This window comes from Microtus ochrogaster, chromosome 2 (genome assembly GCF_000317375.1).
Source record: "Microtus ochrogaster isolate Prairie Vole_2 chromosome 2, MicOch1.0, whole genome shotgun sequence".
Classification (NCBI taxonomy): Eukaryota; Metazoa; Chordata; class Mammalia; order Rodentia; family Cricetidae; genus Microtus; species Microtus ochrogaster.
This window is the reverse complement of record NC_022010.1, coordinates 2146663-2174327: the sequence shown is the minus strand read 5'-3', so window position 1 is coordinate 2174327 and position 27665 is coordinate 2146663. Positions and strand designations below refer to the sequence as shown.

General features: G+C 50.9%; 2 protein-coding genes across 4 annotated transcripts in view; both read left to right on the top strand.

The window, feature by feature from the left end:
- Window positions 1-27665, top strand: part of Sez6l (seizure related 6 homolog like) — a 166649-nt gene that overhangs the window by 49299 nt on the left and 89685 nt on the right. The window lies entirely within an intron of this gene.
- On the top strand, window positions 4162-4904 carry LOC102002697 (peptidyl-prolyl cis-trans isomerase A). The gene has a single exon (XM_005344230.3). The coding sequence runs from the start codon at window positions 4199-4201 to the stop codon at window positions 4691-4693; it is 495 nt and encodes a 164-aa protein (XP_005344287.1). The 5' UTR covers window positions 4162-4198; the 3' UTR covers window positions 4694-4904.

Genomic DNA, 27665 nt, shown 5'->3' with positions numbered 1-27665 from the left:
ACACACTCACCCTACATACACACACACTCACCCTACATACACACACACATTCACCCCACATACACACACACACTCACCCTACATACACACACACACCCCACATACACACACACATTCACCCCACATACACACACACCCCCACATACACACTCACCCTACATAACACACACTCACACCACATACACACACACACACTCACACACACACTCACCCCACATACACACACACACACACACACACACACACACGCATGCACACCCTCTCTGTACTTTAAAGCCAGGCTTTCAACCCCAGGGATCCTTCCATTGCCTCCCTCTGGGGAGGAAGAAAGGCTCCCTGGCAAAGGTGAGAAGTCAAGGGAAGGTGGAAGGCTTGTTGTCTGCTGAGCAGGGACACACAGACAAAACTTAGAGAGTGGCCTGAGCCTGGATCCAGCCTTGCAACCCCTGAACTGTCCACTTGACCCTAGCTGAAGCCCCTGCAGTTCCTCACCCTGTGAAGCCAGGGAGACAAGGTTGGACTGAGTCCCTCTTCCCTGTCCAGGTCCTCAGCCTAGAGCACTTCCTGCATGCTACAAGCTTAAAGGGCTTAAAGCCACCCACGGGCTGAGAAGGGAGGAGAGTGGGGTGGGCTGGGGCCTGGGAGGCCCACGTGGTCAGCAGGGAGAGTTGAGCAAATGCCGCCCCTCCATTAGCCTTTCCACAGAGCTGGTTTAGAACTTTCTGGACCTCATAGGAGGTCAGCTGACCAGCCTCAACAAGGTAAATATTTCCTTTATTGTCCTTAGGTGATGAAAATCACTTTAGTCTCAAAGATAACGGCCACACCTGTGATTTACCCCAGATTGCACTGCTATTTGCTTTCCGTCCCCTTACCACATTCGCATTAGAAAGCTTCCGTTCTTGTCCCCAGTTGTGTGTGGGGCTGAAGCACAGAAAGGGAAAGGCTGGCTGTCTAGGCTACACAAGCAAGCTAGAAGCAGGTCCTGATGGAGCGGTATCTGCTGCCAAGGTGGGAACTCGCAGGGTGGGAGGACTTGAACTCAGGATCCTTACTCTGTAGAACACTGGGTGCTCGTCTGCCCAGATCCCATTCACTCCACCCAGCAGACTCAGGGTCGGTTTGCATTGTGTTCCCTCCTGAACCACAATTAAGAAAAATTTCTTTAGAAAGGGGTGGATTCACCGGCTCCCTGGGCTTGGGGATGGTTTCCCATCAGGAAGGTTCCAGAAAGTTGTAAAGTCCCCATGAGAAACAAACCCCGGGTCATTTGGGATGCGGTGAGTTCTCAGTCCCTGACTCTACAAACTGGTCTAAGCCAATCCAACTTTTATTGCCACCATGTGGGGTTTCCTGGTCCTCCCTGTTTTTCCTGGGTGTTGAGACTCTCATGCTGAGAGCCCTTTCTGTGGAGGAGAACCGTGATGTTCTCATGAACAGTGTCTTATGAAGAAGGAATTTGTTTCTACTTTGTCAGTAGGGGAAACCAAGGCTGAGAGCACCAATTGTTGTCTTTGAGTCTGGACCTGCCCATGTGAGAGCTGCCAACTTGCCCAAGACACAGTAGAATGCCGGGAAAGCTGGGGAGAGGTGTTCCCCGAAGATGGGAAGCCCCATGCTCTGTGATGCTAGTACTTGGCCACTTCCCTTCACCAGGTGCCACATCTGGGAAGTCATAAAAGCAGAGCTGTGGGTTGCTGTGTCCAAAACACCAAAGGCGAGTTTGATTTGGGCTCAGCGTTTCAGAGGGTTCAGTCCATGCCCACTGGTCTCATCAGTTTGTGCAGAACATGGTGGCAAACACGTGGCTGAGAAAAGTCAAACACATCACACTGTCCCAGGAAGCAGAAGACAGGCAGGAAGTGGGTGGGGGAAGCATACTCCAGAGAACCCACCTATGGTGACCTGCATCCTCCAGCCAGGCCCCAGTTCCCAGAGTTTCACAGCCTCCTGAGAGGACAGGCTTTAACAGTGGACTCTGGAAATTCCCAGTGGTTTCCAGCAGCAGATGCAGCCATGTGATCAAGAAGGACACCTGGTGCCTGGTGGTGGTAGTGCTCACAGAACAGTGTGCTAGGTACCAGATTTCTCTTATGACAAAAGCGCTGGCAGAAGAAGCTAGGGGGAGGAAGGAAGGAAGGGAGGGGCAGACTGACGGACAGAGGGACACGGGGAGGGACAGAAGGAAGGAGGAAGGGTTGGTTGTGGTTCACGGTTCCGGGACACAGTTCATCATGGTGGGGAGCAGGAGTGTGAGGCGGCTGGTCACATGGCGGCTGGTCACAAGGCGGCTGGTCACAAGGTGGCTGGTCACATGGCACCCAGGCAGGAAGCAGAGGGATGGGCGTTGATGCTCAGCTCACTTCCTCCTTTCTATTCAGTCTGGGACTCCAGCCCACATCCAGGGTGAGTCTCCTTCCTCAATAAACATCTCTGGAAACATCCCCCAGAGATGAGTCTCCCAGGTATCTCCAAATCCAACCAAAACGACAGTACGGATGAGCCTTCGCAGCGGCTCCAAAGATGGATACGGCAGAGACTGGCTGAGACCAGGGGACAGTTGGAGACAGGCAGGCACTAACACTGAAGTCTGGTGACCATAGATGAGGCCCCGGGTCTACCCAACCCCACTGTGGGGCTGTGGCCCGCAGCTGCTGCGCCTGCAAATGCAAACCTAGAACCACTCAACAGGTGTTCACTGCTGAGTACTGCTCACAGAAGCTATGGCCAGGCCTGCACCCAGGCTCTGGAGGTAGAAGGCAGAGGGAGAGACAAGGCTGGGCCACAGAGCTGTGTCTGGGGATCTGAGTGTCAACAGTCAGCAGCAATGACTGCAAGGCCCTGGATGCTGAGCCCCCGCCTGTGCTCATCCCATGGAGGCAGACAGCACAGCCGTGGTGTGCCTGAGGTCTCTCCACGCATGGCTCTTTCTATTGGACATCCTTAGGGAGTGGCCTCGGGAAGGTTTCCTCATCTGTAACGGGGGGGGGGGGTGACACAATCTGGCTGAGGACATTTGGAGTGACATTTGATCCATGGGGCGGGCACTCTCAGTGACTGTGGACAACGTTATCATCACCACCGTGGCAGTTAAGGTTTCTGGGCAGGGAGGACCCTCGGAGTTTAGAAGTCGGAGCAGGTTGAAGAGCAATCAGGGTTCCCTGACCTGTGGGAAGTCCAAGGACCGCCCACCTCCATCCAGGTTTAGTAGGTTGAGTTTGATCGGGGAAGGGGGAGAGAGATGGGAGGCGGGGGGGGGAGGCGGAGATCCTTAATTGAATAATAAAATTTAATAAAAAAAATAAAACAGAAAAAAAAAGAAGTCGGAGCAGGGCCGGGAGGCTCCAAGATTTATAGCTCACAAAATCTGTCAATTCTGCTTTTAATCAAAATCTACCTGCTGCTGGAATTAATTACTCTGAAAGTGTCCCCGTTATGAAGCATTGAAGGATCTGTGGTGGATCTGAGCATCCCAAAGTCACCGTATAAAATGTCTGGGTGGTGGGTGCTGAGTTCATGCACCCTCCCAGATCCAATTGAGAAGTCCTTGGTAACGCTGACTGCCGTTGGCAGTGAAGCCGAAAGCTGAGGTGATTAGTACAGTTATCTCTCTCAGGAGTTCCTAAGAGGATGGGGTGCTGAACCCAAGGGGGATACGGAGGCTTCTGGGTACCTGTTCCTCCAAAGACAGGAGCCAACCTGGGGGCAGAGTGGCAGGCCCAGGCCAGGCCTGGCTGTCCAAGGGCGGCTGTGGTGTAAAGGGTGTCTAGGAGATGTCAGGGAGACACTGAGCATCAGGGCCACAGAGAGTTTGTGCTGATCCCGGCTGGGATGTGGAGCCCTGCTGGGTTGACACCAGATCAGGGGCTGACACAAAGCACCAGTCAGAGATCAGAGTGCAAAGGGCACAGCAAGGGAGCAGTTGGGAGGGATGCAGCCATCAGGAGGCTACCACAGGACAGGACAGGGCCCATGACAGCAGCAGAGGGAAGAAGCAAATAAACCTAGTTCGTTTCTCTCTCTCTCTCTCTCTCTCTCTCTCTCTCTCTCTCTCTCTCTCTCTCTCTCTCTGTCAGTGTGCGTGTGTGTGTGTGTGCAAGGCTGCTCAGCTTAATAATGTAAGGGTCAGCTTTCCTATACAAAACATTTGGGGCCGCTTTACAGACGCCGCTGTCCCCTTTCGCCTCTTGCTGCAGCCATGGTCAACCCCACCGTGTTCTTCGACATCTCGGCCGATGGCGAGCCCTTGGGCCGCGTCTCCTTCGAGCTGTTTGCAGACAAAGTTCCAAAGACAGCAGAAAACTTTCGTGCTCTGAGCACTGGAGAGAAAGGATTTGGATATAAGGGTTCTTCCTTTCACAGGATTATTCCAGGATTCATGTGCCAGGGTGGTGACTTCACACGCCATAATGGCACTGGCGGCAGATCCATCTACGGAGAAAAATTTGAGGATGAGAACTTCATCCTGAAGCATACAGGTCCTGGCATCTTGTCCATGGCAAATGCTGGACCAAACACAAACGGTTCCCAGTTTTTTATCTGCACCACCAAGACTGAGTGGCTGGATGGCAAACACGTGGTCTTTGGGAAGGTGAAAGAAGGCATGAACATTGTGGAAGCCATGGAGCGTTTTGGGTCCAGGAATGGCAAGACCAGCAAGAAGATCACCATTTCCGACTGTGGACAACTCTGATTCTTTTGACTTGCGGGCTTCTTACCCACCAGACCATTCCTTCTGTAGGTCAGGAGAGCACCCCAGCCCCATCTGCTCGCAGTACCCTGTAATCTCTGCTCTCACTGAAGTCCTTTGGGTTCCATGTTTTCCTCATTCCCCTTCAAGTCTAGCTGGATTGCAGAGTTAAGTTTATGATTATGAATAAAAACTAAGTAAGGAAAAAAAAAAACATTTGGGAGACACATTTAAACACAACACAGCACAGAACATAACATATCTGGTAAGTCAAGTTGGCAAGAAGTTCTGCAAGGGCTCCCCAGAGACACAGGCCCAATAGAGAAAACACCACAAGTGTGTACACACACATACACACACACGACTGTGCACACATACATACACATGTGTTAGTAAATTGGCCCATGTGGTCATTTGTCAATTTAGGAAGGCAGAGGACAGGGTCAAGCTAGCCCGTTTATAACTCACTCCCACAGGACTACCCAGAGTCCCATGAGAACCACATTAATCCCTTCCAAGAGTGATACTCCCAGTGATGTAATCACCTCCCAGTGTAAGGTTTCACCATCTCTCACCATCACCATACAAAGGACCAAACTTCCAATCCAAAATCCTGGAAACAAGCCAGGTGGTACCACAACAAATGCCAGTGAACTAGATCTAGGGGTTCAGGGAGAAGGTTCCCACATTAGAGCTGAGGTAGGCAAGTGGATGAGGATCCCTGCATTAGTCAGCTTCACGGTAATAATGCTGCATAACAAACAACCCCAATTCAGGAACTTAGAACTTAGGAGTCTGAAGCCATCTAGAAGCTGGCTGACTTCAAAGGAAGAGACCTGGTTTAGACACCAGACTATTTCAAAAGTTCTCCAATGAATGTGTTTTCCTTTGACATGTGGAGGAGAAGTTAGTAAAATAGATAAGGCACTCTGGACAAAGGGAGAGAAATCAATAGTTGAAGAAGCTGTGGAGACACAGTTCTGAAGCAATTTGGAAAGCTTCGTTCCCACCGCCCTATAGCTAGAGGCACAGAGAGAGAGGCATCTGTGCCCATTTATCCCAGGCCCAGGCAATTTCAGCTTTCTGATTAGCTTTGTGTAGCCAGCAGGGACTTTATCGGGCAGATAGCTTGTCACGTTAAACACAGGACGAGCTTGTCACTGGTCAGGGAGCCAACTTGGTGGGAGAGATTGGCTTGCCTCCCCTAATCGATGCCAACCCCGCGATGCTGCGAATTTTAACTGCCACCGAGTTGGCCCCTGCTCCTCCATCACTGGCTTTGAACTGTGGGATCACTCCATCTGTCAGAAACCATTAGAAGCCCCGGCTGCTCATGGGGAGGCAGGGGGCGGAGGTCCTTCCAAGGACAAGCTGCACACATAGAAAGAGGTGTTGACAGCCACACTTGATGAGCATGGGGCATTGGACGAGCAGAGAAGAGTGACATCCGACAAGCTGTCCCCAGACGTGCTGTAGTGACACACCATGGGCCCTGAGCAGAAAGAGGGATAAACTCCCACCATGGCGGTGGCTGTGTGCAACATGGATAAAATTCATCAGGAAAGTGTAAGACTGCATGGCAGCTGAGGCAAAGTGCTCTGCAGAGAAACGGCATCTCACTTCACAGACAGCCAAGCTTCTTATTTCTCGGCTCGCTTGTCCTGCTGTCCCTGTGTCAGAGACCTGTCCCCTACAGGGCTGGCTGGCCCAGAGGACGGTAGCACCATATGTGTTGTTGGTTCAGCAGGAAGAAAACTTGGAAGTCATCTGAGACTCTGTCCCCTCACAGCCCCCACTCCCCCAAGTCTGATCCTCTTCCCGTGGGTTCCTCACACACAGGTGTGCACCCCCATCTCTCACCTGGCCACTTTCAGAGCCCCCTCCCTGATTCTGCTCCTCCTAGCTTTATCTCCTCATTGCTCTGTGAACAAAGACCAGAGTATTCTATCCTTTTTGCTATTCCCAGCACGATCTGGTGGCCTGCCTGCCTCTCACCACTACAAGAGCTGTTCCATGGCATGGAGCTAATGTTCCTACAGCTTCTCCAAGCTCACTTCATTGTGCTAACTCGAATAACACTTCTGCAGTGTGGCTGCCTGCATCCCCAACCACACCTCTGTGGCCAGATCGCGAGGCCTGAGCTGCCCCATCAGTGACCCTCAGCGGGTTGTGGTCCCTTCATTCATGTGTCTCTGAACTCTGTGGGTGAGTTCACTGGACACCCACTCATGTCCTCGCTAGCCTTTCTCTACCACAGCTGAAGTCCCAGCCTCCACTGTGGGGGAAGAATGGCCATGTGATGCGGTCTGTCCAATGAGACCTAAACTCTGATCAACACTGTGGGTGCAGATTTTCAGAGTACAGACTCCCCTTTGAGGCTCTTTTCCATTGAAGGTTCTCTGAAATCTAAAGACAGTGTAGACAAGCCTGTGATCACTGTCCAACAAATGCAAACAGAAGAACAAGACCAGGTGAGAACCCGGTCGGCTTCCGGACAGGCATCACGCACCTCTCCTTGCCACTGGGTTATTGTCCCGTTTCTGGAGGCAGAACTCAATCTTCAGCCATGCAAACTCCATCAAGGGACAGCCCGGGTCTGTTGTTTTAGTTTGGTTTGGTGTTTATCCCTGAGCATCCCAGGACAACATCTGACCTGTGGTTGTTTGCCTGAACAAACACTTGCTGTGCAAATGTCTGCAGGGAGAGCAGTGCTCCCTGTGGGAGGAGTGGGGAGTGTCTGCAGGGAGAGCAGTGCTCCCTGTAGGAGGAGTGTCTACAGGGAGAGCTATGCTCCCTGTTTGAGGAGTGTCTGCAGGGAGAGCTGTGCTCCTATAGCTCTGAGCACACTTCCTGCTGTGTGAACCTCTCTGAGCTGTGTTCCCTTAAACACAAAACCAGTTAAAATCACCACACTCTTGAGAGTCTAAAAATGTGCCCAGTAGCTAGAAATGTTCCACCTTAGAGAAGCTCTGTGATAGTCACTGGGGCATGAGTGACAGCTCTCCTGCCTGCCACCCCGACCCTGAGCGCCAAGAGGCACAAAGATGGGTGTTGAACACTGGAGCCGGGTTTGGCCAAGGCCTGGGTAGCAGGCTGCATCTTCCAGCTTAGTCCACAAAACGAGGTTTGTTCAAATGTAGGAAGAAATTGCAGGACCTCGAGAGATGTGGGCTGATTCTGCAGAAGGAATGGGACAAAGTTGTGTTCCTGGGATGGCCTGGAGTATAGCCAGCTTCCTAAGGGGAGGACCAAGGATGAGAAAATAAAAAAGAAGGGAAAAGTGGGGCCAGCAGATCCTGTATAAGCTGAAGGTGCATGCAAGCTAGTGCATTTATGAGTACAATGTCTTATATATAGGTTTCAGGGGGAAACGGGCCAGACTCAGCAGAAATATATCATAAATGGAACAAAGCCAGCAGGAAATTAATCAAACAACGTTGCACAAAGGAAACACGGGACATCTCCAGAGTGCCACAGACAGAGCAGATAGCGGCCTTGGGACTGATAACTCCAGTCTCTTCAGGGGGAAGACAGGTTCCCAGGAACTGAAACCTTAATTCTTTCAAGGCTCTGACCCCAGCCCAGACCAGACCTTGCCAAGTCGGCCCCCAACAAACCAGGCTGCAGGCCAAGGACCCCATTCGGCGGTGTATTGTGAGGTGGGGAGGAGGGGGGCAAAGGCAGTGGATGCTGGCGATAGCCAGGATGAGGAAGTGTGCTGCAGCTCCCGTCCCCAAGATCCCAAATGTGACAGATGTGCTTCTCCCAGTCAAACTGGGAGGTAAGTGAGTATCAGCACAGAGCTGGGCAGAGGGCACCCAGGGAGGTGACACACACCTGGCTCACAGGTTTGACTTATTCATCCAGTCCCTGCTTTGAGGGGACCAGACCAAAGGGTCTCTATCCATGAAGCTACAGCTGGGTTTTGAGGGTCATTAGAGTCCAATAAGGTCATCAGGATAGGGCTCTTTGACAACCAGGGTGACATTACAGGAACAGAGATACTGACCAGAGGGGCCTTGTGTGCATCTCACCTCCTAATGTGAACACTCTGCTCTCCTCTCTCTGGACTGTGGGCCAAGAGGCCATCACCAGTCATGGGGCCTTCACAGGAACTGAAGCAAACCAGGCTTCTTTTCTTTACAGTTTGCCCAGTTTGGGAAATGGTGTCATTGGCAAGAGAGAACATTCCAGTACACCTTACCAGGTCAGCTTTCACCACCTCAGCTTTCCTGTAGGATAGCAAAAATGACGCCATGTCATTTGAGCCAAGTGATCTCCCATTGTCTCTGACAGTGACCCCCAGAGCCCAGGGAATGGGGGACCATCCTGAGATCAGAGGCATGAAGCAAACTCCCTGGGTCTCACAGCCACCAAATAGCAGAACTAGTGGAGGAACCCGAGGCCATGATCTGCTTCTCTGATAGAGTCTCCGTTCCAGGCCAATGAAGCCACATGTTTAAGTGTCTTAAATGTTTAAGATATTTGGGGGTGTTGGTGACTACAGAAGCTATATCCACTAACTCTGCTGTGTCTTTGGGTACTGAGAATCAAATCTAGGGCCCCACAAATTCTAGGTGAGCACTTTGCTCCTGAGTCCCTGGCCCTCTTAGTCCTTTTAAGACAGTGTCTCATTAAGCTGCCCCCAGTCAGGCCTTGAACTTATGACCCTCCTGCCTCAGCATTCCCAGTAGTTGGGATTATGATTCTGCAAATCGAGACCTGCTTCATGCCTAGTATCTTGACCCTGGCGATAGTTCCGTAAGTGTGTGCATGTCAGACCTTACCATCTCATGTTCTTTACTTGTGCGTTGACCATGAACAAATGTTGTGGACAACATACGTGTATATACATCAATGATTCTGTAATTATGTGTTGATAGAAAAACAAAGTTATAGCTAAATCAACCAAAATACCACAGTAGCTTGCACAGAGCTGTGACTTCAGCCAGATCCACAGTGGAGAGTTTGAGGGGCGGCTCCTAGCCGCCTTTATCCTCTACCCTTAGCCCATACCCTGTATGGCCCTTAGCCACAGCTGAACCTCAGGATCACATGGAAGATTTAAAAAACTTAAATCCTAGGCCTCGTCCCACATCTGTGAAGACGTCTGTCTGGCAATCAGTCTCAGGCTGGAAGGTTACTTTTGATGCCTCTCAGGAGCTGCAGACATATGGTGTGTGTGTCCATGTGCACGCGTGTGTGTGTGTGTGCTTGCGTGTGTGTGTGCGCATGTGTGTGCACGTGTGTGTGCGTGCGTGCGTGTGCGTGCATGTGTGCGTGCGTGTGTGTGTGTGTGTGTGTGTGTGTGTGTGTGTGTGTGTGTGTTGAGCCTGCACTGAGCCAGAGGTGCTAATCCTTGCCCACTGGAGTTCTAAAGAGCCAAGTGCAGGTGTTAAGCAGGATCCCATTCTGCTCATGAAGGCAAGATTTCCAGAAGGCATATGAGGTCTCAAAGCTTGTTCACACCCTCTGTGTCTTAGAACACATCAACGCCCACAGCATGACACAGGGCACAGGCACAAACGCCTCCACTGCTGTGAGGACCCCTGTCATGGTGAACTCATGGCACCAGGACCCTTGAGCAAGCTGTCATCCAGCACAAAGTCAAAGGTGAGAGAGACAAGCAGATCTTGGTGGCCTATAAAAGCCAGCATCAGAGCCGATTGCTCCGCGAACTTGGAGAGTTCATCTTTACAGTGGGGAAAGTGGGCCTGGAGGAAGGTAGCCATTTGGGTCCTGGGTGAGGGGGGAGACAAGAAAGTATTCTGACTTTACAGGTTCCCATGTGCCCTGCAAGTGGGTCGGTCAACCAGGAAGTATTTCCTGAGCACTAAGTTCTGGTCAGAGGGCTAAGCGCTAGGATCACATCCATGGCAGAGGGATTCTGATGGAGATTAGAAGAGATTAGCTCTTTTGTTTGTTCTTTGTTCCTTGGTGGGGATGGAAGCCAGGGTCTTGTTCATGCCAGACAAGCCAGGAACCACTACATTGTACCCTTGCACATGAGGGTCTCAGACTCTCCCCAACATGTCAGCCAGCACGGCCCACACTCACACCAAGTGGCCCCACCTTGCTCCACGGCGAGTTAATCTCACATCAGAATGCAAACACAAATACTCCACTCAGGCTTGCAGACTCTTTTGTTCCTTAATAGACTTTCGCAAGGCTCCCTCTCACTGAATCAGCCCCCATGTCACATTGCTCTCTCTTTAGAGGTGTAGTGTCCCTCGGCATGTTGTGAGAATGCCAAGACACTGTCTGGGGCTCTCTGGTGGCCCAGCCTGGTCGTGCAGATGAGTGGTAGAAGGAGTGTTTATGATGAACCAGGGTCTCAGGGGCTCCTGACTGAGCTCCTCAGGGGCTCCTCTCCATTCCCGTTCCTCACCCACAAGGAAGAAACAATAGCAGGCCCTATGATTGCCATCACTGCAATATAACTTTATATACAAGAACTTGGAGGTCAGAGAAGTCAAGCACCCAGACTGAGGCCACACAGTCCATGACTTCCCAGGTTTGGAGAGAATGCGTCTATGATGCAATTTTTCCTTCATTCACATCCACAGTCAGAAATCAGGGACACTCTGAGAAAGACATCTAGAGGGGGTATCACCATAGTGCACACTCAGAAGAACTAAGATCCCTATGACATCATTCAGCAGTAGAATCTCAAGGAACCAACACTGTCGCTGTGGTTTGCCTTTTTCAAGATGACGTCATGAGGCCCATAAATGTTTATCAAGCCCTTAGTGCATACAAGTCGATGATGCAAAGACTTAAACCACAGGTAGGACCTCAGCTACAGGACTGGTGTGACTGGAAGCCACTCTGGGGACTCATGGCTCCTTGGGAAGGAAAAGGGGCCAGATATAGAGGTGGCTGTCCCTTGCAGGGGTGGGGCCAGATATAGAGGTGGCTGTCCCTGGCAGGGGTGGGGCCAGATATAGAGGTGGCTGTCCCTTGCAGGGGTGGGGCCAGATATAGAGGTGGCTGTCCAGGGCAGAGGTGGGGCCAGGCACCATGAGGCCTTCAAACTGTTCCTGATGAGAAGAGACCAAATATTCCTTAGGAGAAACCAACTTTTCATAAGTTGATGTGAACACCTCACTGGGGCAATGTGGGATGCCAGGATGTTCTGGGCACCAAGCTCAGGATCAGGGCTGCTATAAGGGGTATAGAAAGAAAACCAAACACCCTGTTCTCTGTGGGTCACCACGAAGTATCCCTCCCTCTATCTATTCACACCCTGTTCTCTGTGGGTCACCACGAAGTATCCCTCCCTCTATCTACTCACTTCTGATTCTCCCTCTGTGACCTCCACCTGGTCCTCAGCCCCCCCTCTCTCTCTCTCCTTTCTCCCTACCCTCACTGGCACCTTGACATGTAACTGCACCCTTGTGCATCTGAGGCTGAAGTAGCCTTACATTGGCAAAGTGGAGTTCTCAGTTCCCATCTTTTATGTCCTAATCCAGTTGCACCACTTACTAGGGGAGTGATCTGCCCCCTCTGAGACTCCATTTGTCGTTCTGCAGATTGCAGATGGAACCCTACAGTGATTGCCATGTGGGGATCCCGACAGTGTCTCCTTCGTGCCACCCAACCAAATGCACGTGGTTACAACGTGGACTGGACTCATTCCAAGACAGCTCTATAGATCTATCTCTGCCATCGCATGAGTACATTGATGGTTCCCGGCCTTTGGATGCTGCTCTCTCTACCCCTCTCTGATCCAGAGGCCACAGCTCACCCACTTCCTGGCACTATTTACCAGTCTGCATCTTCAAGAAGGCCTCTCTCTGCTCTGGCTTCCTGCACACCCCACACACAGTGATGACAAACGTACTCTTCCGTGGAAAGGCATGTCCCTCCTGCTCTGTTCAGCTGTCACTCATGAGGAAGCTGTCCCAGCTCCCTACACAAGCCTCCGCATGAGCAAATGCTGTCGTTCCTCTTAGGAAAGTGGAATTTCTGGTAGCTGTAAGTTTGTGTTATAACTGTTTTCTGAAGTAGTTGTGACATTTGACATGGTCCTCCGGTCTGTAGAAGAGCCCCAACTGGAGGTGTCCTGATGGCCCTTAGTATATTCTGACCCCCCTTTCTCCTCTTCAGAAATGGGTCACGGCCAGGCAAGTGCTCTGTCACCCAGAGACACCCCAGCCTTACCCTGCCACTACCTTGCGTACCCTCAGTGACTAGGGCTGTGGGTCCCAGTCTGTGATCTTCCTGCCATACCGTCTTTTGGGTACACCATCTCTCTTGAACACTGTGTCCCTCTGGGAGGTGCCTGGTGTTCTTGGCTTATCAGACCAGATGGGCAGACAGCTCCTCTCGGGCCAGGCTTGGCTTTTTGTCTTCATGCAACTATTTCTGCTTTGATGTTTAGTCTTGTTCCTTCGCTGGGGGTTTTTCTGCTCCCTGGGAATGTCCTGTACATGGTATTCACCAGGTGACAGGTGTCACCAGGGTCTTATGAAGGAGAGGATGGGGCAGAAAGCACAGCATGGCATCCAGTGCCTTGGCCCTCTCTATGGAGCCCTAAGTCCTCAGTTTCCTCTTGTGAGGCGAGCCTCCTCAGTTGCTTGGTCCCTGAGGCCCTTCCCTTGCATGGACAAGTGTTAACACCTTCAGAGGTTGAAAGCAAACATGTGGGAAGGCATCTAAGTGCATGAAGCTCGGCACCTCAGAAGCAGGACACCCTCCCCCTTCACTTCCCCCAACACACCCCTATGAGGACCTTTGGAGCAGGAGTGACCATTGAGATTTTCTTGTTGGCCTTTGGAGGAGGCCTGTAAGGATTGTGCAGTCCCTCACCTTAAAGCCCCCATGTTCCCTGGGGTTCTGTGGGTACAGGCTAGGGTTCAGAAGCAAGGATTTTGAAAAGGCTAGTGTTAGAACCCAGGTCCATGTGATGTCAAGCCAAAGCCCACCCTCCACCAAGCTGGACTATGGAGGAGGGAAAATAACAGGGATCGCACACAGGGACTCAAGCCAAAGAAATGTTCCCTCTCAAAGACGCTGCGCCTTCCCTCTGAGCGGCAGAAGATGAGAATAGAGAGTGCTAGAATCAGTGTGTGTGTGTGTGTGTGTGTGTGTGTGTGTGTGTGTCAAGGGGGGGTCTTCTCCTTTCTGATTTGTAACCTGCTCAGTTGACGTGGTCCTTGGGAGGGTCTCTTGTTCTCTAACTTGGCAGTAAAGACACTGGTGAAGCCCTGGCAGCCCAAGACAGTGTTCTTCCTCCATGGGAGGCTACTGGATGAGGGAAAGTTCTCAAAAGCAGGGTACTGCAGAAAGTGGCAATGCCTATGTGTCACCTCATGGGATGATGTCGCCCCTGGGCAGGTGGGCCTGGGGCATATAAAAAAGGTAGCTGAACAAGCCGAGAAGAGCAAGCCAGTGTGCAGCACCCCTCCATGGTCTCTGCTTCAGTTCCTACCCCTAGGTTCCTGCCCTGGCTTCCCCAGATGATGGACTGTGACTTGTGACCCAAATAAACCATTTCCTCCCCAAGTCTCTTTGGGTCATGTTTTATCACAGCAACAGAATCGAGACTGGGACAGCTAACCTGGCCACAGCACCACAGCCCTGTCTGTCCCTGGGACACAAGGACAGGAACACGGGACATAAATGCCACTGAGAAGAGTCAGCATACTGTTCCCAGGACCACAGGAGAGCCTCAACAAGAGACAGAAACAGGAGCAGGCTAACTGAGAGCACAGCTGTGGACACAGAGTGTCTGAGAAGCTCCACAAGCCATCATGTTCGCATCCGGGGAAGAAGACCCAGGTCATCAGTGGCCCTCTTCACATGGGGGGGCTCAGCTCTCCCCTCCAGGAGGATCTGCTCTCCACCTTGGACCAATAGGTCCTCAATTCTTCTATGCCGCATCCACAAAAATCTCCATCTGTTTATCACCTTCCTACTCCCAGAGGTCCCTGCAGCTGGAGTAGGAAAGCTATAGCATCTTCATTCTCCACATCACTAAACACGCCTGGCATTCATGTGTAAATCAGGCTGGGGCAGAGTATATGGCGCCTCTCGCAGGAGCCGGACCTGCCAATCTTTTCAGTCTCCCAGATGGAGCCCGTGGACAGTGGAGGACTTGGGTGCTCATCTGTCCATGTACTTGGATGACCTGTGACTGTGGGAATGGCTCACGCAGCTGCCCTGTCCTAAACAGATTTCCCCACATAACTTTTTAGTTCCCTTGTGCAGGAGTCTGGAAGACTGGCCAAGGGAGGTAAGTGCAGTTGATGTGAAGAGTTCAGGAAGGATACTTTGTTAAAGTCGATGAACTTAATTAGTGTCTTTGTTAGGGTTGCTGTTGCTGTGATGAAACACCATGACCAAAGAAACTTGGGGAGGAAAGGGTTTATTCAGCTTACACTTCCATACCACAGTTCATCATCAAAGGAAGTCAGGGCAGGAACCCAAGTAGGGAAGGATCCAAGAGGCAGGCGCTAATGCAGAGGTCATGGGGGGGAACTGCTTACTGGATTGCTCCTCATGGCTTGTTCGGCCTGCTTTCTTATAAAATTCAGGACTACTAGCTCAGGAATGGGTACCACCCACAATGGGCTGGGCCCTCAACCATCAATCACTGATCAAGAAAAAGCCCTACAGGCTTCCCTACAGGCCAGCCTTAGAGAGGCATTTTCTCAATTGAGGTTTCCTCCTTTCAGATAACTCAAGTTTGTAGGTCAAGCTAACACAATTAGTATGGATTGTGACATTTATTTTCAAATGTTCCTCAAAAGCAGCAGTTGAAGAGCAACACATCAGTGGTGACCTTGACCCCCACCAATCTGTAGTCACTGTAGCAAAATGCCTGACAAGAAAAACTTCAAGAAGGAAGGTTTATCTGGGCTCATGGCTACATTGAAGCCTCAGTCATTTTCTGTCACTGTGATAAGACACCATGACAAGAGCAACTTAGAGAAGAAAGTTTATTTTGGCTATGACTCCAGAGGGTTAGAGGCCACTACGGCAGGGATGGAGCAGCAGCAGAAGCACAAGGCTGGCTGGTCCCACTGCATCTGCATGGGAAGAAGAACCAACAAGCAGGAAGTGGGGCAAGGATGCAAACTCCCTAAGACCAGCCATGATGCACTTCCCCCAGCAAGCCTCCACAATCTCACCCAGCAGCGCCACTGGTTGGGGAAAGTCACATTCAAACACTCCCAGAAGGGCTTAACTCCATTCCCTGTTGGAAAGAGCAATGAACACTGGGGGGGGGGGGAGGCTCTGCTCACTTTCTCCTTTTTATTCAGTCCAGGACCCCCAAGGGAAGATGCTGCCCACATTTAGGATGGATCTTCCCACCTTGATTAACCCAGTTTAGAAACTCCCTCAAAGATATGCCCAGAGATTCATTCCCATGGTGATTTTAGATCTTGTCAAGTTGGTGGTGGTAACCATCACATCCACCCTAAGGGGCTGAGAAAGGCCAGGGTTTAGAATCATCCTGCAAAGGCTGTCAGCCATGACTGGCAGCTGAAAGAACCAGGAAACTTAGCTGTGACTTCCTCTCCATGTGTGGTTTCCTCTCTGTGCGTGCATGCATGTGTGTGTGCCTATGCATGCACACGTGTGAATATATGCATATGTGTATATGTGTGTGTGCCTGTGTGCGCACGCACACACATGTGTTTTTGTGCCTATTGAGGAGTTGGGTGTCTTCTTCAATTGCTTCTCTACCTAACTTGGAGGTAGAATCTTTCACTGGAGCAGGAACTCACTATTTCTCCAGATTAGCCAACAAGCCGCAAGGATTCTCCCTCCAGCCCAGGGTTGGGGCTATAGATCCATGTAGCCATGCAGCTACTACGTAAGTACTGGGGATCCGAGCTCAGTTCTCACGTTTGCTTAGCAAGCACCTTACCCCTGGGCTGTCTCGGCCCCCTCATCTCCTTTCCCATGTGTTTCCACATCTCTCACAGAGGACAGGGGTGGGCATCACACTCTAACAAATGCAAAACTCCTGTGTGTTTGCAGGAAGGAGGGTTGGGGCCTTTGTTCAGTAGCAGAGTGGCTGCCTAGTGTGAGCAAGACCCTGGGTTTGCATAGCTAATGCTGCAAAGAAACTAAATAAATAATTTAAAATGTTTGCAGGAAAGAGTGCAAAGTCAGAGGACACAGCCACTGTGGAGGTGGGGAAACCAGGATGAGCCTCTAGCGCTCTCTGCATCCTAGAATAGTGACGGTACCTCCAGGCAGAGCTGGGGAAGATGAGGCAGGCACAACTGTGCAGTGGGTACGCAAAACCAACACTGCAGAAATCACTCTTAATAATTAGGGAAAGCACAGGAGTGGCTGCTCATTATTATACCATACAACATCAAACACAAAATCATCTCCGGGCTGAGGAAGTACAGGGAGGATGGGGACCACCATAAAGGACCCTCCATGGTGGCCTTGCCCCACTCCACCTGGCCCTAGACCTCCGGGGGCCCACAACCATAGAAAAGAGCATCTGCAGGTTTGGTTTTTTTCCTGATCATCAGAGTATAGGCATGCCATTTCACAAACTGACTGCTTGAGTGTGCACCTAGTTACAGCTGGCTGCCTCCAATGATTGGTTGAGGGGCAAGTTCCCGTTTGTCCCCAATCCATCTGCAAGCTGAAAAGTGTCTAGAATATTCATTTCCAAGCACTAGACCCAAAGCCTAGGAGGGCTCCTGATGGGGGAGCTGCTGGGTCCTGGAAGGCCTTAGAAAAGATAGAGGGCGCTGGAACAAAAGCTGTCCTTGAGGCCACGAGATTTATTTAATGCCAAGTATAGACAGACAGGCAACAGCATGGCAGGGTCTCTGGGGAGAGAAATCACAGCCCACGTGACCGAGGTAAGGTCTCTTAGACCATTCTAAGGACAAGGAGGTTTCACAGCATAAGCCTGAAGCCAGGTTCTCCATCCTAGGCCGGAAGCAGGGGATAGGTGGGGAGCAGAAGGTGTGATGCCAACGCCGTCTTTGATGTAAACTCACTTCCCCAGATGAGGGCCTGTCCTAGGGAGTATGCTATCTGGGGCCTCACAGCCAGTGTCTCATGGTGGGGTGTCTGTGCTAGGATTCTGTCTGGCCTGAACTTAACACAGGTCTTACGCATGCTGTTCGGTCTCTGTGAGTTCGTACATGCATCAGCCTTGTTGTGTCTGGAAAATGCCATTCCCTTGGAGTCATGCCCCACCTCTGTCTCTCACGAGCTTGTGCCTCCTTGTTGCATGGATCCCTGAGTCGTGGGGACCGGGGGGGGGGTCTGATGAAGGCATCTCGTTTAGGACTGAGCACTCCAAAGTCTCTCAGCCTCTGCACACTGTACGTCTGTGGGCCTCTATCTGAATTACCATCCATCCCTAGAAGCTTCTCTGGTGAGGCTGCGCGAGGCACTGATGTAGTATAGCAATATCCGTAGGAGTCATTTTATTGCTTTGCTCCTTTAGCAAAATTACGGCAGTCGGTTTTCCCATAGGCTTATGACATACCCAGTCTCAGGTCTGATATGTGTTCATCCGTGTTCATCGCTGCTCTAGTCATAGCAGCCAGAAATCGGAAACAGCCCAGGTGTCCATCACTTGATGAACGGATAAGGAAAATGTGGTACATTTACACAATAGGATATAATTCAGTTAAGAAAAAATGAAATTTTGAAATTCACAGGTAAATGGGAAAAATCATCCTGAGTGAGGTAACCAAGACCCAAAAAGGCAGAGATTGTATGTTTTCTCTTATGTGTGGGTGTTAGCTTTAAGCTTTGTATATGTGTGTTCCATTTCCACAGAGGTTAGGTAGCTAGTAACTGAGGAGAAAAAGGAGAGAGTATCCCGAGGAAGAGGAAATAGAACACAGTGTTATGAAGAGAATAGAGGGGAAACTAGAACAGGAAGATTGAATACAGAGCGGGGTAGGGGAAAAGCATAACGAAGAGACTCTGAGGAGGGACAGCTAACACTCAAGGCCTCTTGAAAAGCCGTATGGGAACCTGCTTCTGTAAAAACTCCTTTAAAAGCAAATGTATGTGAAAGGAACGTAAATAGAGACACCATATAATGGAGGAGACCTGCCGCAGTTAAACATCTTCTGCCACCAAGTAAAACCTCGGTGCTGGGAATGAGTATCAATGACCAAAGAGATCCATGGACTGTCCCCAGACATTTCCGGTTGTTGCCAATGTTACTGGTAACCCTCCACAACCTGACAGAAAGACCCTATTGCTGAACATACCACATACTTATGTCATGAAGTGTGGGGAAGCTAAACAGGCGCCCCACTAGAAGCTTCACCCCTCCTGACTAGTGTTCACAGAGCTGAATGAACTACACACACTGTGACGTACAAAGGCAATCACCAGTCTCATCCAGCTACCTGCCCGATATGCCCACTGGTGCAATAGTGGCACAAATCTTATGGGAGTAACCAAGTACTCTGCTTGCACTTAAGGCCCACTGTGTGGAATGGAATCCCCACAGAACTCTGTTAAGGAGCCAAAAACCCATATCTTTAGGGAGGAGGCAGGAAAGCCGTACCCCTGCCTGAGACCCTGGAAAGGAGGTCCCAGATACAGGGGCTAGAACAGGAGCTGGCTGGAGGAAATAGAAAGTTGTGGCATATACCTTGTGCTTTGATGTCAAGGTCTTGCTTCTTATAGCACAAAACACAGCTTCTGATAGTTTCAGCATGTGTGTATGTGTGGTGTGTGTGTGTGTGAATGTGTGCGTTATGTGCACATGTATGTGTGTGCACATGTGTGCCTGTGAATGTAGATGCCAAAGACTGACGTGTGTATGATGCGTGTTACAGTACATGTATGTAGCTATCAGAGGACAGCTTGCAGGAGTTAGTTCTCTCCTTTGCCTTCCACCACGGGGGTTCCAGTGATCAAACTCAAGCTTGGTGAAGCACCTTCGCTGGCTCAGCTTTCTTTCTGGCCCCTCTACACGTTTTGAGACAGGGTCCATCACTGAACCACTGAGATTAAGCTAGCTAACCCATGAGCTCCAGGGGCCTGAGTCTCTTCCTCCCCTGCACAGACACATGCTGCTGTGGTGGTGTTTACGTGGATGCTGAGAATCCCATCTCATATCTTCGTGCTTCCATGACAGGTACTATCACAACATCTGTCTCTCAGCCCCAGGCTGATATTGCATATGCTTCTGCTGTGAGCACACTGGGCAGAGAGCTCAGGAGGGGACACACACTGGGCCTGGAAGGAGCTAAAATAAGCATTCCATCTGGAAGACACAGAGATTTGGAGAGGTATCCATGAAGGTGTCTGTGTGACGAGGCAACATCCACTCAGCTTTTCCTTCTGTCCTGTCTAAACTGTTAGCGTTAGGATGAGCTGGAACCCATCCTTCTAAGATGCAGACTTGGAACAAGGCTCGGCTCCTGCTTCCTAAGACACAGCAGTGTGCCGCATAAGAAAAGGAGGTAAAGATTGCACCAGCCACCACAGAGCTGCCTCCAGAGTCCCAGCACAGCCATGCCCCCGCCCGCACCATTGCCAGGCTATGACCGAGAGCCAGCCTTCCCAATGAGAGTCCTCTGAGTTTTTACGGTAGCTTGATGAGACTGGTCCTGCTTTTCTCTTCAGTTTGCAGGTGGTAAGAGGCACAGGGAGGGTGGGATGTTTGGTTGAGGGTCACATCAAACCAGGTCCCTCTGACCAGAACCCCCACTAGTGACCACTGTGCTGCTGTACCCCTCCCTCCAAAGAACTGCAGCTAATTTTCCTAGGCAGGGATTCTACAAAGAAGAGCCCCACCCCCAGGTCGGGGTTGGAGAGTGCTCAACAGCGACTTTAATTCCTCACTCCAAGATCAGGCCTCTGGGTTTGCACGGTCTGTCAGGAAGCACGTGCTGGTTGACCAGCGGGCTCTCTGGAAGCCTTGGAAGGACAAGTTTCTTCCCCTTTGGTGGTGTCATTTGTGAAGATCTTTTCTTCAGTTAATTGCATGCAGAGGGATCCAAAAACTAAAAAGCCATTGTCAAGGTGCAGGGAGTGGGCTCAGGATTGAGGCTGGTAGAGTGAGATTTAAACCCAAACTCAATCCTGAAGACTTTAGGAGTCAAGCCCTTTCCCCTGACAGCGGAACCCCCATAAGGACTAACTCAAGACTGCTCAGCAACCTCGCCCTGACCCTGGTCTTGACTCTTCCAGCCCCTCTGCTGCTTCCTCCTCTCATCCAAGGGGCCGCTGGTCCCCCCAGAGGCTGAGCGACTCAGTTTGGTCTTCTTTATGTCCCTGGTGTTTGTGGGTGCTGGAGAGCAAGGCAGGAAGGCTATCTCCATGGGACGCGCCGTGGTGTCTTGCAAGCACGAAAGGTGCCCTCCAGACCCCCTCCCCCTGCTCATGGATCTCCTACATTATACACTCTGTCCCCCTTTCCTATTTTCGTCTCCTTTTTGCACACACCCTTGCTGCAAGAGATGTCCCATTGCCCAGGTGCCTCCCTCATCCATGTGACACGAGGACAGATGGATTAGCTGGTCCCACAGAATCCTGGGGAGGTGACACTGAGTCAGCCCGCTGCCTGTGATGTGTGCAGATGTGGTATGGATGTGGCACTTCACGTCCTCTCCAAATGGACAAGGCAACAGCGTCCGCCTTACTGTTTCAGGGACCCGGATGGTGGCTACTTTAAGGTGGCCTCTTCGTTTATGCCTAACAGACAGTAGACATTTAATTCAAGGTGTGTTGACTGGGGTTGTTGGAGCAACGGCTGGCTTTGTGGAGCTCCTACTGCACTGTAGGCTTCAGGTGACTGTGCAGCATTAATCAGGCCTTTGCTGTGTACTAGACACTGTTTTAGGCCCTTGAAGTTCACTGAAAGAAAATTAGAGATCTGTGCTCTTGTGTGGCTTGCATTCTGATGAGGGTGAGCAAATGGGGTAGCTGATCATCAGGAATTATGAGGCAGAGGCTGGAGGGCACTGAGGGATGGCTCAGTAGGCAAAGTGCTTGCTTTGCAAGCTTGAAGATCTGAGTTCAGATCCCAGCCCCCACATAAAAGCCAAACATGTAGCACATGTCTGTAAGGCCAGCATCCATGACCAGACATGGAGACAAGGTTCCAGGTACACAATGACAGTCAGTCTGACCAAAACTGTGAGTTCCAGGCTCAGTGAGAAACTGTCTCAAAAAACAAGGTGAGGGGTGATAGAGGATAGGTGATTCTGAAGGTTGACCTCTGCCCTCTGCACACACACCATGGTGTGCACATGCACATGTGAATATACACACATGCATGAATATATGCAAACACACACAAGCACACACATTTATGAGCATACACACACCACATGCACACAAGCATGAACATATGCAAACACAGACGTGCACACACACACGTGCACAGCAGGTGGCAGGGGCTTTGGGGAAGGGTGGCACTTGTTATGCAAGGGAATGTGCAGAGCGTCTTCAAAGGTTCCTGAGGAAGGCGTTTGACCTCCAGACCCACTAACCTGCAGTGTGAAGGTCTTTTCCTGAGGCAGAGAGAAGAGAGGCACCTGTGGCAACTGTCGACACACACCCATGACGGAGTAAGCTCTGTGGATATTTACATACAGCATCCAGGCCGGGAAATGTAGTAATATGAGTGGCGGGGCTGCGTCCCCAGCACCCCGGCCGCCTGGCTAGCTTATGCCTCAAAATAATTACATGGACACTGTATTCTTTTAAACACTGCTTCGCCCATTTCTATCTAGCCTCTTCTCGGCTAACTCTCGCACCTGGACTAGCCCATTTCTAGTGTAGCCCACGAGGTGGCTTACCAGGGAGATTCTAGCCTATGTCCATCCTGGGTCGGAGCTTCATCGTGTGTGCCTCAGAGAGCAGAGCTCTCGCGTCTGCCCTGGAGATGGGAGCATGGTGTCTCTGAGCTCACTTCCTCTTCCTCCCAGCATTCTATTCTGTTTACTCCTCCCACCTATGTTTTAACCTATGAGGGCCAGCCAAGCAGTTTCTTTATTATTTAACCAATGAAATCAAAAGATTGATATATGACACTCCCACATCAGGGAAAGTTCGTGACATGCACTGGGTAATGTCCCACTCAGTTGATGGTGCTTGAGACACCCTGGCCATCAGAATCCCAGGCACAACGTAAGCTCCTGAGATAAGGCACGCGGGGGATGGGTGCTACACAGCCAGGTTCCAGATGTCCCTCCAGGAACCCCACAGACCTTGCCTTTTGCCCTCCGAGGGGCACGGTATGGAGCAGACAAAAGAGAGAGTGTCAGCTTTGGCGCAGAGCGCCTCTGTTGCAAAGTCTGCACACACCTGCTGAACCGAGCTCCAACATTAAACCACCCAGTGAAGCTCATTGTTGCTGCCTTCGATACATGGCAATTACACAGTGTATTTTTGCTCATTAGCAGCAAATTGACATGGACGCCATCCTGCTTTGTAAATCACCACCACGCTCACTGCACCTGTTTGGAAAGGAGGCAGAGGGAAAAATAAAATCCGCCATCACCATTTCCAGATATTTTAAAGACAAACAAACTCTTCTAGCATTCCCTCAAGAATTCCTCTGGGCTCTAGGGCTTCTGTCAGCTTTTCAGGACCACTCTTCCTTGTGCTGCAGGTCGCTGGACTGCCTTCAGTGACACGAGGAGCAAGGAAGACACAGAGATGACATGGCATTCCTGGACAGTTACAAGGGAGATGTCACAACTGCCTATGGGGTGAGGGGTGTGGTAGTATTGATGGAACTACAGTCCCCAAGAGGCTCATGGACAGCTGACTTCTTTAGTGACATGGTGGGGTACAGATGTCCCAGGGGAACCCCCAAAGCTCAGAGACAGACAGTCACTTGGCCAAACCACACAGCTCACGTCTCAAGCCTGTGTCAGACTGGATGCTAGGATCATGGTGCCTGATACCCCGACTTCCCTCTCAGTACAGCTGTGCCCCGAACACTGAATACTGCCACAGCAGGGTTAGGGTCTAACCATCTTCTGAAACAGTCACATGCACGGGTGTGGGGATGGGACTTGAACATATCACTTTAGGGGCAACGGTGTGAGCTGCTGTGAGGAGGGGGAAATAGAGTAAATATTATACTTCGTCAGAGGGTCAGGTGGGGCTGAGGAGGATTTCAGGTGGTGAACAGACAGACAAGCCTTCTCTGAGGAAGTGACATTTGAGAAACAGCTGGATGAAGGAAGACAAAGCCCATGCAGGCAGCTGGGGATAAAAACATTTACTCTGTAAGGTGAGCAGGCTCAAAGGCCCTGAAGCATAGCCACACTTGGATTTTGAGTTCAGGAATGCTCTTGCCGCACTTAGTGCTGTCTGAGGGTCTTTCTGATCCATGCATGGAGAATGGGCCGTGAAGAAGATGGGCGGGTAAAAGGAAGAGAACGTTGAGGGGGGGGCATGACAACTCTTGGTCTGGCAAGTTGATTTAGTCAACGGGAATCTCAGAGAAGAAAATCCAGCATGTGAGGATGACTTGAGGTATGCATATGTGTGCGTGTGTGTGAGAATGTGCGAGTGTGCATGCACGTGTGTTGATGCTGTGAACTTTGCTATATATATGTTGAGTCAGGTGGATAAGTCTTAGATATTCTGAAAGAAAATTCCAGCAACCCTTGGTCAGCAAGGGTGAGCCTTAGTCGTCTTCTGAGTTCCTGTGGTGGGAAGGGAGAAACAAGCTCTGCTTAGCAATGTCTGAAGTAGTGAGGAAGGATGTTCTTCACAGGCAGAACCCTGTGAGTTCTAGAAGACAGGGGCATTAGTGTTTAGTTTTTATTCTGTGTATATGAGTTTGTCTATGTGATGTATTGCACCATGTGTGTGCAGAAACCTGAGAGACCAGCAGAGGGCACCAGAACTCTTGGAACTGGAGTGACAGGTGGTTTTGAGCACATGAGTGCTAGGAACTGAACCCAGGTCTTCTGCAACAGCAGTAAATTCTCTTAATTGCTGTACTCCAACCCCTGGAGGCATCATTTCTAGGAAGGAAGTGGGGTCAGAGCTAAGGCTTTGTGGCCTCTGGCAGTGACAGAGTGATGATCTTGCCTGTCTCTGGGTGCAGTTGTCTCCAGTTGGTCTCCAGGCAGCCAAAACTGGGGCTTTGTTGCTAGTAGACTTGGCATGGATTCTATTTTCCTCCACCTTTCCTAGTTTTCTTCCATGCACCTGTTCTAGGTTCAGAATCGTGCCCAGCACTGAGGAAGCAGCCTTGAACAAGGACTTGGCTGCCCCATGGGTGGCTGTGTTAAGGAAGAAAAGAACAGCTAAATAGCAAGACAGAAAGTGTGTGCTTGCTTCTTTGGACTCTGCAGAGCCAGAAGGCCCTAAGCAGGGACTTGGACTTGACAGGAGATAATAATTCAGGCACCCTGTCCAGACTGGATGTGAGGGAAGCCAGAGGCACTGAGAGGAGATGCTGCCACAGCTCTGCCTTCATCGGGCTCTGTGTGGTCTCCCTGCCCTCGTGTGGAGGAGACGCTGGGAATGGAGCATCCAGGGAGGGAGAAGAGACTGCAGGTCTGGGAAGGGATGAAGGGTTTCCATGGCAACCTTTGCTTGCCTGTAGCCAATGTAACTATTCAAATTCCCCAGGCACCGTTCCAGTGGACCCTAAAGCCCACATCCCAGGAAGCCAGCCAAGAACCTGATTTTAGAGACTTGGTGCTGGCGGAGAGAGGGGGAGAGAGGCCAGACAAAGTTGGCTTCGTTCCACAACTGGGATGTGGGCACCAAGGCAGCATTCAAAGTGTCCCTGGCCCTGCTTCCCATGTGGCTCTCTCCTCCAAGTAAGAAGGCTTCCAGGCCTTCCCTCCCCCACTGACAGATGTCCACGCCATCTGGACTTGAGTCATCTGGAAAATGGGCTACTTTTAAGGCTACTAAAGTCACTTTAAAGGCTACTTAGGTGACTTGTGCCCGTTTTTCAGGTTCCTCTGTAACTCTAGGCCCAGGTAGGTGAGGAAAGATACCAGGGCTATTGTCTCTCTGTTGTCACCATACACGAATCCCAGCCTCATTATCGGGACATCCTGTTCTCTCGACCAATGACATGCTAGCAAGTGACCTTCACAGGATCCAGTTAGCTTCTGCTCTTATCCCGTCCTCACACACCCTATGACACATTGGCTCCTTTCCCAAACCCTCAGGCAATTATTTAGAGCCTTCTGCCCACTCCTGACCACTGATCCCTGCTCCAAGGATCAATGAGAGTTGAGTCATGTAAAGAGCCCATTTTTATTTCTTTTTGAGAACAAGTCTTCCTATGTAGCCCAGGTTGACCTAGAACTCATATCCCAGGAACTGATATCCCTGCCTCAGCTTCCTGAGGGCTGTAACTGCAGGTTACACAGTCACACAGGGCAGAAACGACTGTATGCCAGAGAGGACGACACCAGTCCTTTGACTTCCCTGTGTGAGACGCGGCAGCAGGAGTAGATTAGCCGAAATAAGATCCACATCATACACTGAAGAGGACAAGTCTTTCTGCCGGAGAGCTGAGATCTGGGCTGGGCAGGTAGACACGGAGTGCCCTCTGACTTACTCTGATTTCCCAACCTCCTCTCCCTGAGCGTCTCCACCATGTGTGGACAGTAAGGTTCAGTTCTGAACCACAAACCCTAAATTAGACGGGAATGACCCAGTTTAGACCATTACACAAGCCAGCCCCAGTTAGAGATGATGTCTGTGCCTCTGAAGTAGGTTTGGTAGACTCTGCACCCTTATCTAAAATCCCAACCTTAACCCTAACCCTAAACCTAACTAACCCCTAAACCCTAAACCCAAACCAGAACCAGTACCCCTAACCAGAGCCAGAACCTTAATCTTAAAACCTAACACCCAATCTCTCTAAACCTAACCTTAAACCCTACACACTAATCCTTAACCCTGAATCCTGACTCTAATCTTGACCTTAACCCTGACTTTGTCCCCATCCTGACCCCAGTTTGGTTGGAAGGAAAGCAGGGAGGGGAGGTGGGGAGGCCAGCCCACCCCTGCCTTCCTGCCATCCACACCTCTTGTCCTTTCCTGTGGAGACACCACTCCAGCTGCGATGGCTCCCACTCTGTCATCCAAGTGGATTGGGGCTGCAGTTTCTGTCAGTGGCCATCTGGGCTGATTCCGACTCCTGGCTCCTGTGAAGAAAGCTGTATACAGGCAACGTGTGGGTGTCCGTGGTGGGACAGAGGTCCTCCAAGCACGTGGTGGACTGGGCCAACTGACTTTGCTTTGGTTCAGCATCTCAAAGTTCCAGCCCAAGCTCAAACCTTGGGTGTCTGGGCAGGAAACAAAAGTAAAATAAAACCTGCTCACTTTAAATGACTGCAGGAAAGACTGGACTGGGATCTCACTACCCCATATCCTGAGTGAACCGAAGACCTCCACAGACAGTGACTCTTAAAGGCTCCATCTCCTCTCAACAGGCCACCTCACCTCAGGCCAGACCTTTAACAGGAGACCTGGGTGGACGCCAGCCTTCAGCGGCAGCAACGTTCTAATAAAAAAAGTTACAAAGAATCAGGAGGAGTGAAAGGAAGGGTCACCGAAGAAAAGGGCAGTGACCCCCTTCCCAGGATTCCTCCCTTCCAATGCGGGGCTTCTTAAACTTGAGTGTGCACCCTGGGAACTGGCTGCAATGGAGCTTAGGTTCAGTGGGTCTGGGGTGGGCTCCAGGACACTGACTGCCTAAGGAGAGACCTGGAACCTGTCCTGCCAGTGGTTGGTGGCCTTGAGCTGAGCTCTCTTGGTGTAGGAAGTGTAGGAAGGATGGGGATACAGGCTGCCAGGGAGGGGGATAGTGCAGACAGCAGCTCCCTCTCAATCTGTGGGATGCCTTACTGCACACAGGCCTGGCTCTGACTCAAAGGCAAGACTGAATGTATAATTGCAGAGAGATGCAACACAGCCCTGCCTGGCTCTGTGGTGGGACTCTCTACTCTGAACCAAAAGACCCTCTTCAGGCCGGGCGGTGGTGGCGCATGCCTTTAATCCCAGCACTCGGGAG